Here is a 12,500-nt window from a genome sequence, read left to right on the forward strand (position 1 = left end):
CGTCTTCATATAAACAAAGATTTCCCCCTGAGAATGCTCGTCTAAACGCAAATAAAAAAATGAAGACGAGACGCCACTTCTGCGTCTTCTCTTTTCATCGTCACCGTAGAAACGTGGCCTCATTATGGAGCCAGCAGAGTGGGGGAGAGAGGATGGGTGAAGAGAGAGAGAGAGAGAGAATGGAGAGGTGTCTCGAGTTGATGTGCATCAGCATGTAAGCTAAATTAAGTGTGTGTGTGTGTTTGTGTGTGTGTATCCTGGGTGGAGTTGGCAGTGGCTGTTTTGATGGCATGTCTTAGTGTGATCAATGCAATCATAGCTTGCGTGTGTGTGTGTGTATTGAGTAGTAGCTGCTAATCATACAAGTACCGACTCAGTACATCAATATAGTCTGTCTCTATCAATGTATATGTGTGTATGTGTGTGTGTGTGTGTGTGTGTGTGTACATCCCACAGAGATGTAAACCTGAACTGTAACAGAATGGGCTACAGGCCACTGAGGCGTGACCTTCCAACCCATTTGCTGTGGAATTGTGGGATAGAGGAGGGCCAGGGGGACTTTAATCAGCAGTGCTGGTGACTGGTAGTGGAGAGAGAAAAAGAGGAAGAGAGACATACAGAGATATAGCAGACAGACAGACAGACAGACAGACAGACAGACAGAGATATAACATACAGAGATATAGCAGACAGACAGACAGACAGACAGACAGACAGACAGAGATATAACATACAGAGATATAGTAGACAGACAGACAGACAGACATACAGAGATACAGAGATATAACATACAGAGATATAGCAGACAGACATACAGAGATATAGCAGACAGACAGACAGACAGACATACAGAGATATAACATACAGAGATATAGTAGACAGACAGACAGACAGACATACAGAGATATAACATACAGAGATATAGCAGACAGACAGACAGACAGACAGACAGACAGACATACAGAGATATAACATACAGAGATATAGCAGACAGACAGACAGACAGACAGACATACAGAGATATAACATACAGAGATATAGCAGACAGACAGACAGACAGACATACAGAGATATAACATACAGAGATATAGCAGACAGACAGACAGACAGACAGACAAGAGATATAACATACAGAGATATAGCAGACAGACAGACAGACAGACAGACATACAGAGATATAACATACAGAGATATAGCAGACAGACAGACAGACAGACATACAGAGATATAACATACAGAGATATAGCAGACAGACAGACAGACAGACAGACATACAGAGATATAACATACAGAGATATAACATACAGAGATATAACATACAGAGATATAGTAGACAGACAGACAGACATACAGAGATATAACATACAGAGATATAACATACAGAGATATAACATACAGAATATAGCAGACAGACATACAGAGATATAACATACAGAGATATAACATACAGAGATATAATATACAGAGATATAGCAGACAGACATACAGAGATATAATATACAGAGATATAGCAGACAGACATACAGAGATATAAATATACAGAGATATAACATACAGAGATATAACATACAGAGATATAACATACAGAGATATAATATACAGAGATATAGCAGACAGACATACAGAGATATAGTAGACAGACAGACAGACATACAGAGATATAACATACAGAGATATAAATATACAGAGATATAGCAGACAGACATACAGAGATATAGCAGACAGACAGACAGACATACAGAGATATAGCAGACAGACATACAGAGATATAGCAGACAGACATACAGAGATATAACATACAGAATATAGCAGACAGACAGACAGACAGACATACAGAGATATAGTAGACAGACAGACAGACAGACATACAGAGATATAGTAGACAGACAGACAGACGAACAGACAGACATACAGAGATATAACATACAGAGATATAACATACAGAATATAGCAGACAGACATACAGAGATATAATATACAGAGATATAGCAGACAGACATACAGAGATATAATATACAGAGATATAGCAGACAGACATACAGAGATATAAATATACAGAGATATAGTAGACAGACAGACAGAGATATAACATACAGAGATATAGTAGACAGACAGACGTGTGTGGGTGTGTGTGAGTGAGTGTGTGTGTGTGTGTATGACTGAAAGAGGGAGGGAAAGACTGTCTAAGGAAAGACAAGGCAAAGTGTTTTGGAGTACACTTTGTATTGTAGAGCAGGTGGTGTTATTTTGCGTGTGTGTGTGTGTGTGTTTTTATGGCTAGGGTTGCATGTGTGTGGGAGGGGGCAGATTTTCTCTGCTTGCTATAATACCATCCACAAACAGGGTGTTTGTAAATGTTTTACATTTTTAAAATACAACCGTCACTCGTGATGGCCTGATAATCAGTGTGCAAGGTTATTTTGCACGCACAGCTAAGTCATTTCCATGGAATCTTCTAGTCCTCCATCTTTCTTTCTCTCTTTCTAATTCCACCTGTAATGTCCCTCTCCCTCTCTTCATCTAACTCTCTCCAGTGGCCCTAGTTCACATGATTCATTATCAGCACTAGGGGGGTGAGGTGACTGTGGCAAACAGGGGAGTGCATTTGAGAGTGCGTGTGTGGGTTTCTGTGTGTGTGTGCATGTAAGAGTGTGTGCGTGTCTCTGTGTGTGTGTGTGTGCGCAAGATAAAATGAGATGGACAGACACAGAATGTGTGACTAAGATAAAGTAAGCAGACAGGTGTGTGTGTGGTGTGTGCGCACACACAGGCTTGTGAGAGTGTCCTGCAGCAATGGATAGGATGAGTGTGTACCTGTCCATCTGAGAGTGATAAACAGGAAATTCAACTCTTAGCTGTGTGTGTGTTTGTGAGAAACAGCGAAAACACACACACACACACACACACACACAGAGCATTCACTTCTGCATCCCAAGGGCCAGGTGAGAGCAGCAGGCATCAATCACTGTCTCTCTCCCTCTATGTCTTCTCCTCTCCTCCTCTTTTCCTTCCCTCTCTCACTGGGGGCTGGCATGGACTCAGAGCTTGTCACCTGCTTTACAGCACTGACCTCACACGTTTCGCACGTCCATAACAAGGGAATGAGTGATGAGAGAGAGAGAGAGAGAGAGAGAGAGAGAGAGAGAGAGAGAGAGAGAGAGAGGGAGAGCGAGAGAAAGGCAACAGCGACATGACAACAGCATGGATCCCTCGACACCAACTTTCCATCCATCCATCCTGGTTTTAATTCATCCCATTTCCTGTTGATGCTGTCGACAAAAAAATGCTTTCACAAAGCCCCACACATGAACAGACACACGCTGGCAGGAAAAATGGAACTGCACAATAAATGGAATTCTAGGACAAGCATGACAACATATGCCTCACCCCCACCACACACAAACACATACACACACACAAAATAATACCACACTCTCACACACAGACACGCAAGGCATCAAAACATGGCAGCACAACAAAAGTGAACCCCAGCACAAACATGAAAACACTCGTACACAAACACAAAGTCCCAAAACGCAGTGGCACAGCAAAGTCATTACCTCATCAAATATGCAAATACTCTTCTCAGCTCACACTCATACCATACACACACACACACACACACACACACCACTCTGTCAGTGGGGAAAAGGGATGAAAATAGCAAAGCATAAGAAGCAACTCTCCTGTCTCTGACTAAACATCAAAACTGCACTATTTGCACAGCCACTCAAACCATCCCTTTGGCATGTCCTCACCCCCATATACAGTCTTAATGCAGCTGTCCATTCTAGCTATCGGTGGGATGCTTCCCCCCCCCCCCACACAAGCTGCTAAGATGCTGCTAAGAGCAGGCAGAGGCCATGATTGTTTGTTTTTGTGAGTCCATACCCATCTCCAATTATTCAGAAAGACAATTTTAACCCAGATTTTCCCCCTCTTTACACATCTGGCAGAGTGGGTCTGGACAGCAGAGAAAGAAAGACAACAAAAAATATTCAGTTTTTCTTCCTGCAGTCTCCCTGGCCAGCTGTTCGTCCACATGAATGTCCACGTGAAGACACTCTAAACAGATCACTTAAACAATTTTGTGTAAGCAACCCTCGGTCCAACTCCTAGCATGTTTGCGGTGAACTACCTCCTGAACCGTTTGTGAGTGTTTGTGAGCAAATGTTGGTGGAAAACAAAACACTGTTTACAAACGTTTGCCTGTGTTTGCAAATTTGAATAAACCGTTTTTCTTAATTGGTCACTCCTCCTACGGATGCTGATTGGGGCCCCGTCCTATAAAATGGGCATAGTTCCTTGTTTTGTGGCTGCTAAGCAACTTGACACCTTTACTGTGCTATGCTATGCCTCGCCACTCTATGCAAGCTATGTCATCACTGCTGCTTTTGACATTCTCAGAATCAGTCTGCTTTTCAAAGCCTTGTTTTGATCTGCTCACAGCCAGCTTTTGTCAGTGGACTTGTGCATGAGCCTTAGTTTCTCTATTTTTCTGCTTCAATTTTGTATAATAAACTCTTCAAGTTGCATCATTTGCAAATTCATATTTTTGTGATTTTACAAACATTTACCATCTCAAATCTTTTGCCGATGTTCGTGACTTCTAAGTAGGGTTGTGACAAGAATCCCTTTTAAAGTTAGTCTTCTAGGAGCAATCTAACTCAAAGAATGAGATTGCACAGCCTTTGCCATATGTGACAGGGAGCTATGTGCCACTACAGCGGCGCTCCTCAAGTGGTTCTTATTGACCTCTTGCCCCATTCGAAAGGTTTACAGTGAGACAAAAAAACACTCATTCCCTATGGAGAAAGACCTTGGCAATGTATGTCGTGTGAACTGGATCCATCTTGGCTCCATGCGCAGTCCCTCTCCGTGTTGTGTGCATTGACACGAAAATGGCCGTTGAACTCCACGGGAACTTGCTTCCATCAATAGACTAGTGCACTGCGCTCTCTCTTGGCCTGTCTCCACGGGCGTGCATTACTGCAGTGGGCTATTGGCTAACACAGACGTTATAAAGCGACCAAACCATCTTTTTGAGGCAAATGAGCCGAAGAGCCTTGAATGAAGACAGCTGCCCCCTAATAAAGTCTGACTGGAATTTCTTCCCGTCAATAATGAAAAAAAAAGAAAGAGGCAGTGTCCCAAACTCAAGGACAAGGCTTCATCAGAGACCCTTCCAACAAACAGTCTCTATACCTCACACACACAATCTTATGTCTCTCTTTACTACACAGACGGTTTGTCTCTTTCAAATAATGATTTACAGTCCTCCTCACTCACACACGCACAGTTTCTTAGACATATGCACATCGAGGACCTCACACAGAGAATGGAAAAACAAGCTTTAACAAGCCACCCGTGTCTGGGATTTAAGCACTTTACTCGTTTCCTCTGTCTTGGAGCAAAGTGCTCGTCGGAAATTCAGCTGAGGAAAAAAAACCAAGAAGGAGGAAGAAAAGCTCGATTATGGACAAGACTGAGGGCGAGTTTCGTTTGAAAACCAAGAAGAGAGAATACTCTTCCATGGTCATGGTCGACTGAATCCAATATGTAGACAAATTCTCACACACAACAAAGAGTCTGATCCAATCGAACAAAATACCTTCATTAACCTTAACATCCAATCAGCTTCACTTTCACTACCATTGTAACATACTTAACTGGCAATGCAACTTATATTAATTCATATATCTTTAATGTATATAATTATATTAATTTATATTATTATCAGCCCCTCTGATTCGTCACTATTTTCTGGTGATGGAATACTACTTACACATTTTTTTTCCCAAACGGTTTCATAGTGTATAAAGTATATTGTTGGGATGGCAGTCCTATGTGGTAATAAACATTCTAGTTTAACAGTGTAACCGTTCTAGAATATACATGACTGTTTTTGAGCTGTTACTGTGTTGCTTAAGCCTTGCACATTGGTCCTTCTGGTAGGTAATCAATTCCCTTCAATACAATTTTATGTACATAGCGCTAAAACAATTGTCTCAAGGCATTTTTCAGAGTCTAGAGCTTGAACGCAACTTACTAATCCCTCTCCCAGATGTTAGTTTTACAACAGGCAGTAATAGGTTTTATTGTGTAGTTTTTATTTCTATCCATTCTGCCTTCAATACTAAGACGTTTTCAAGTCCCTGCAGACAAGAAATATTCCTCCAGCATGATACCATATTTCACAACATGGAAGGTGTTTCTTGAGTCATTGGCAGTGTTAGATTTGGGCCTCATGTAGTGATTTGAGGACTGGCCATAAAGCTCTGTTTCTGAAATCCTTTCCCACACCTTAAGAAAACTCGATACATATTGGATATATATGTGTATCTTCTAAAATAATTACTTCTTTTTGTCACCCTCCAATAGAGTTTTATGGATTATTCTTAAGAGTGTGGCTTCCTACACCACTGAACCTTGTAGATTTTTCCTGGGTAATTAAGCTGGGCTGTGGCGGCCTCCCTCACCAGTTAATATTTCCCTGATGCTTGGTTTGGGGGACCTGTTTTCTGGTGTGATGCAATTTTCACTTTCATCTAATGGATCTAATAGTGCCTAACTGGACATCACAACACAGGGATATTTTCTTGAAGTCTTTTCCTCACTGAAGAACTTCAATCACATCATCTATTTAATATTCATGGTTCAAGAGGTTTAGATAATCTATAAATCCAAAAAGGAGATGTCCATTTTAAATACTCATAAGTAGTATTTAATTATGATCAGTTACAGTCGTGTGGTACCTCTACCTAACCTGGACCTCTAAAGCACAAAGGGTTGTACCAGAGAGAGACTTTTTAATGAGGAGCCACAGCACTCAATGAATCTCCCATAGGAATGTATGGGGTGAGTTCGTAACGCAAATATGGCAGTCGTCTACACATATTCCCCCCCTTCCGCCACCAAAAGTTGACATGTGAATACATCGGCCAATCAGGTGGTACGTTGTGAATACATCGGCCAATCATGTGGTATGTTGTGAATACATAGTACCAATCATGTGTTGTGATCTCGCAGCTTGGTGTGTTGTGATTCATGAAGCATTGCACACACAGTTCTACCCCGAAACAGATGCCCGATAAGAGATAAAATACTTTAGTTGTACATTTCAGTTATCAAATAATTTAATATTACTGTAAACTGAGAGAAAGTGGAATAGAACATTATGTCCAATATTCCAATATATGGTTTAATGTTCTGCATTATGTCCAATATCCCAATATGTGGTTTAATGTTCTACATTTCTCATTAGTGGGTCACTTTGATACTAAAAGTATGATTCTAGGTAAAGACTGTATGATATCTGTCCTGTCCCTGTGTATATCTGTGTGTGACTGTACTTAGAGATAAGCGGGAATATTATGACTTTGCAGTGTTTTACTGTTCTGCATGGCTGCGTCAGTAGCTATCTGCTCCGGATTGCCAGGTTGCCACTAATCTGTCTGATTCTGTGTAGTCCACGTGAGATGGGATGATCAACGCAATCTCCCGTCAGCCTGGAAGGATACTTAAACCCTAACTATTTCCTTGTCTAGTTAGAGCAGCTGATGGATCTTTAGGTGAAGTCATGCTGTCTCTCCCTTGATGCGCATCATTGTAAATAAACTCTGTTCCTGATTTTTCATACTATTGGTCTGACTGGGTCTCTATTAAATCTATGGTATCAAAATTACCATCAAAGCATAAACATAACTTATATGGCTTAGTTAGGGTGTATTGAGCTGGCAGATATCAGACTGTTGTTAGTTTGTGCTAAATGGTATACAGTCACATGAGATTTGGCATAAAGCATAAGTTTGCAACAAAAATACCAGTAGTTGGGAGTTAATTTTTGTAATGGTAAAACTGGCAACCCATTTGTAGTAAGTTTTATGTTTAGAAATGTGCAATGTCATTACATGGGAGGCATTCTTATATGTCTTGTGTTCCTAAGTGTGAGCAAGGTGGAAGATGAGAGTGTGTTCTATTCACAGGGCACGTGGCATATTGATGAGAATGTATTCATCTTATTCAGCCCCGCCCATTTTTTTAAATTCCACGTTGTCTTTAAACTTCCGGTCGGCTAGCTAGGTCTAGTTAGCTTCATTGGGATAACACGGCAGAAGAGGATAGAGAGGCTAACTAGGAAGGAAAACGACAAATGCCATCAGGAGGTCAGATTGCAATATTGTACTTTGCTACCCAAGGCTATTCACCCCTACGGGTGGGTATACGATATGCGGCAGTGGCCACTGTATCGTATACATGGATTTCTATGCAACGTCACAAAAACATGCGTGCGCAACTAAGAGGCAGAAAGCACCATAGAACAGCATAGAGCAGTGCTGTCAAAGAATAAAATTAGTTTTTGTGCTGAAAACTGCAATTCGAAATCACGATGGTTAGAGAAAATGTTCAATATCCCTAACGGAATGCATGTCTTAGCCAAAAAAAATGTCAAAATACAATGTTATATTAATAATGCAAATGAATGGCAAACTCTGAAATATAGTCTGAAATGAGATATTACTATCATTGAGACAACAGGGGTATACAAAAAACACGATTGTAGCTTACAGCAGCCGACTATTTAGGTTAAGTTTATAACGTTGTGGACGGCCACCAAACGTCTTCTGCCCCACAGCTGCGCGCACATCTAGTTTTGTTGGTAAACAGGAAACCCGTGTATGGAGAAACTCGCAAATCCTTATCTGTTTGGTAACTATGGTAACTAGTTTAGAAAGTCATTACAGAACAGCCGCTCCAAAGTCAGTGTTTTCCTAACTTCAGATAGGAAAGGTGTATAACAGAAATGTCTTTAAGTCACCAAAATCCTAAATAAACATTCCTAACTTTAGAATGACCCATAACATATGATGCCAGTCATCTCGATAGAGCTCTGCTATCTCAATGTGTCACAACGGATGTACTGCTTTATCAGAAGTTCGGAGACAATATGGGCAAAGCTAGCACCCCACATGTTTGCGTGTGGAATAAGGTGTACTGTTGCACTCTGGATAGAAGCACCTGTCTATGGGGTAGGTAGAAAATCCAGGATTTCGCGAGGTTTTTTGAGACTGTTGCGACCTAAAATGTCTGGATGGAAGTTGCAGTGTTTTTAGCTGTTTCTCGTGGAGAAATTGCGGGAAGTGAAAATTGCAAAAATATTTTTTTTTTTTTAAATGTGGGGCAATTAAGGTTAGTAAGACCAAAATCACACTGATCATCTTGATGCTTATTAAAAAAGGATAATCAAAGGTAAATAGTAAGGATTACAAAAAAATCAAAGTAGGGCGAGGCCTACTTTATTTAATGAAAATGCTTTGACTGAGGTAATTCACAAAGCAGTAGGCTATAACCTTTAAATTAGAACTGTCCAAAAAGACAGTCACCTAAAGAGATGGCATCATCTTATATGTTTCAATACATTCATATATTTTGTAATTCATATTAAGTTCATATCTTTTTAATAATTCATAGTCTGTGGCCTGCATAATTACTAATAGCAAGTAAGTATCTAGTAATTTCATATTGATTTAAACACTTATGTTTAATGTCATTACATTGGTGGTGTACGTCTTATTGACTGCCTGCCCCTTTAAGGACGTGAGAGTAGCCTATTTATATGTCTGAGTGGATTGGAAGGCTTGCATCTCACGGTGTTCGGCTACGAGTGTAAATCACTTTTTACATAGTGCATTACGATGTGTGGATGCAATTGGGAATGTCTTCTATGTCATTAGTTAAAATAAATGTTAAAAAAACAACTCGAATGAAATCATTCTTGGATCATAGAAGAGGTAAATGTCTTGAAATTTTATTAATTTCTATGATTTTGGTAGCATTAGTCAAACTAAGCCCACAAGCTAGCAAACATGACGCTAAAAGGACATATCCAGGTAAACGTTTGCCAATGGGTTGCATAGCCTACTCAAATGTCAGTAAACCAAGTAGGCTTACTTACTTTCATAGCCTAGGTAGGTTGGTTAGCAACACCAGGTTGAGAGATGAAAGTAAGCAGATTATTAACGTTAGCCTTCTATTTATTGTCATCAAAACTGCAGAGGAACGAACACGTTAGGCAGTCTTTGGTGCCATGTGCAGAAGTAAGTGTGCCATCTGGCTCAAGTGAAATTTCACGGTGAAACTACGATGATTGGTCAAACTTGCGAAAAAGTTGCGGTGTTTGGACAAAATTGCGAGTGCCTTGGTAAGTGACTAAAACAATCGTCTTCGTGAACAGCTGTGCATAGGCTACTTTGTAAAAGAGAGAACGCTCATCCCTATACATAACGCAAGGGGTAATTAATGTAATTATAGTTCGCCTTTTATTTGTGGATTTATTTAATGTAGCCTAGACTATTTATTGTTATTTCTTCCCCAAGCTCATAAAATAAATTTGGGTCGCACATAAATTGACAGGGTCGGTCGGAAACCGGAACCCAAGAATTTTTTTTTTTTATGCCCCGAGAACCCTTCCTTTAGACTTAATATGAGTGCAAAGGTTTTAATTCTGGGATATTCTTTCTGACCTTATCAAAGAAAGCAACACCCCACAACCACACCGACACCCATTCTTACAAGTGATACCTATCTGCTTGTGTGAGTGTGTGTGGGTCTGTGTTTCACCTGCTGTGTGACTACTCCCTGAGGAAAGTTAAGAAACTGTCGTAATGTTGGCAGTTCCTGCGTCAGGACCCACAGGGGGGTAAGCATCTGTCTGGATCTTTCTCAAGCCTTCTATTGTGTTCCCTTCAGAACGAGGGCAGCCATGCACACGCTTTGCTCTCACAGAGAAAATAAACATATCACTGCCTCCCATTCACTTTCAGGAAGGATAGAACGCAGAGAGAGAAAAATAAAACGAGAGAGAGAGAGAGACTTCTGAAGTCAGACCCCCAGTCGAACCATCTCTTTGTTAAGAGTACAGGGTGACTAGGATCATGAAAACGGTGAATACAACCACAAGGCAAAAGACACTTTGGGTTCTTTTTGAAATACAGAAAGCTGTTGTTTTTTTTTTTTTTTTTTTTTTTTTTTTTTTAAATACACAAGTGCTATGGGAAGAAGAAATTAAATCTCAAATGAAATCACAAAAAAGGAGAAAAAAACAACAGAAGGGGGAAAAATCTCCCATGTACATCTTTTTGTGTTGAATTTCATGTATTGTCCTTCATTTCCAGTCTCTTTACACTCTGCTGCTTGACTGAGAGGTGGGGGTGAAGGGGTCCAATAGTGGGAGAGTCAAGTTCTCAAACAGTCAACTTCCAGGTTCCTCAATGAAGCTGTCCAATCAGAAATAAGGGTCACCGGGTTGAAGGCGGGCCTCTCAAAGGTGGGGAATGTGATTGGCTGCTTTAGTCAGTTTTGGGGACACAGGTGACAGAGCATGGAGGACTTGTGGAGCAGGAACGTTCTTCTCTGCTTTCCTTAGAAACTCACTGCTCATCTGCTTTTCAGCACGACTTCCATTAAGAGTCTGAGGATAAGGGAATTGTCAAGGTCCTTCACAGAATGAGCAGTGGAACACAGGGCTGGGATGGAGGCAACATCACCCGGGCTGAGGTCGAGCTCAGTGTATCTGGACCGGAGACTGGACATGGGGACACCCCAAACCCTCCTGCCCCCCTCTCTCACACCATACCAGCACAGTGCAGGTGGGGTTGGGATGAGGGCGGTCGGAGACTGGGGGAGACGTCCAGTTTGGCAACTCCAGCAGTGGCCCCTCCCCTACTCTCCTCTCCCATCAGTTCCTGCAAAAGCCTCTTGGACGTCCTCCAGGACTCCCTTCCGACAACACGGAGGAAAGTTCTTCTACCAGGTGGGGATTTAAACTTTTAGGTCTCGAGTTTTGGTGGCATCTTCAACAGGGCATCGTCCACTCTCGCCCTTTAAATCAGCAGGTAACTCTGGGCTCGCAGGACGAGGAGAGGGGCTGTAAAGGACAGGAGGGGTGTGGGTGGGTAGAGGTCGTCAGGGGAGGACGAGGGAGGGGTGGGGGCAGCGGAGCTAGGACTGCTTGAGGCGCTTGCGGGGCGGGCCCAGGAAGGGGCACTGGGCAGAAGCCAGGGAACGGTAGGCCTCGGCCACCAGGTGAGGATGGGACGCCACCATGGACTTCCAACCCGAGGTCTCCATCACGTCCGATGCATGGCTGTGTTAGAGAGAGGGGGGGGGAGAGAGAGAGGGGGGAGAGAGAGAGGGGAGAGAGAGAGAGAGAGAGAGAGAGAGAGAGAGAGAGAGAGAGAGGGAGAGAAAGAGAGGGAAATGGAAAGGAAGACAAATAGATTAGAGGAAGAAGGTGAAGGGAGAGAGTGAGAAGGAAGAGAAAGACAGAAGATGTTAGAAAGCTTAAAACATAATGACATCCCTAAAACTCCGGAGGGCATGTGAATAAAGACATGAAAGACTGTGTGTGTGTGTGTGTATCATGTTGACAAGGTCATTGAGAGTGCAAGTATGGAGGGACATAGAACACCCCCTTGAAACACACCCACACACTCGTGAGG

At 41.8% G+C, this 12,500-nt stretch overlaps 1 protein-coding gene across 1 annotated transcript in view; it reads right to left on the reverse strand.

Moving 5' to 3' along the window:
* Window positions 1-11,006: 11,006 nt before the first annotated feature.
* LOC125295966 (speckle-type POZ protein) overlaps window positions 11,007-12,500 on the reverse strand; it is a 20,347-nt gene continuing 18,853 nt past the window's right edge. The window contains exon 6 of the mRNA XM_048245555.1: window positions 11,007-12,145. Coding sequence (XP_048101512.1) covers window positions 12,001-12,145 — 145 coding nt within the window. The 3' untranslated portion in view covers window positions 11,007-12,000. The remainder of the gene's footprint in view (window positions 12,146-12,500) is intronic.

Source organism: Alosa alosa, chromosome 6, assembly GCF_017589495.1.
Source record: "Alosa alosa isolate M-15738 ecotype Scorff River chromosome 6, AALO_Geno_1.1, whole genome shotgun sequence".
In the NCBI taxonomy this organism is placed as follows: domain Eukaryota; kingdom Metazoa; phylum Chordata; class Actinopteri; order Clupeiformes; family Clupeidae; genus Alosa; species Alosa alosa.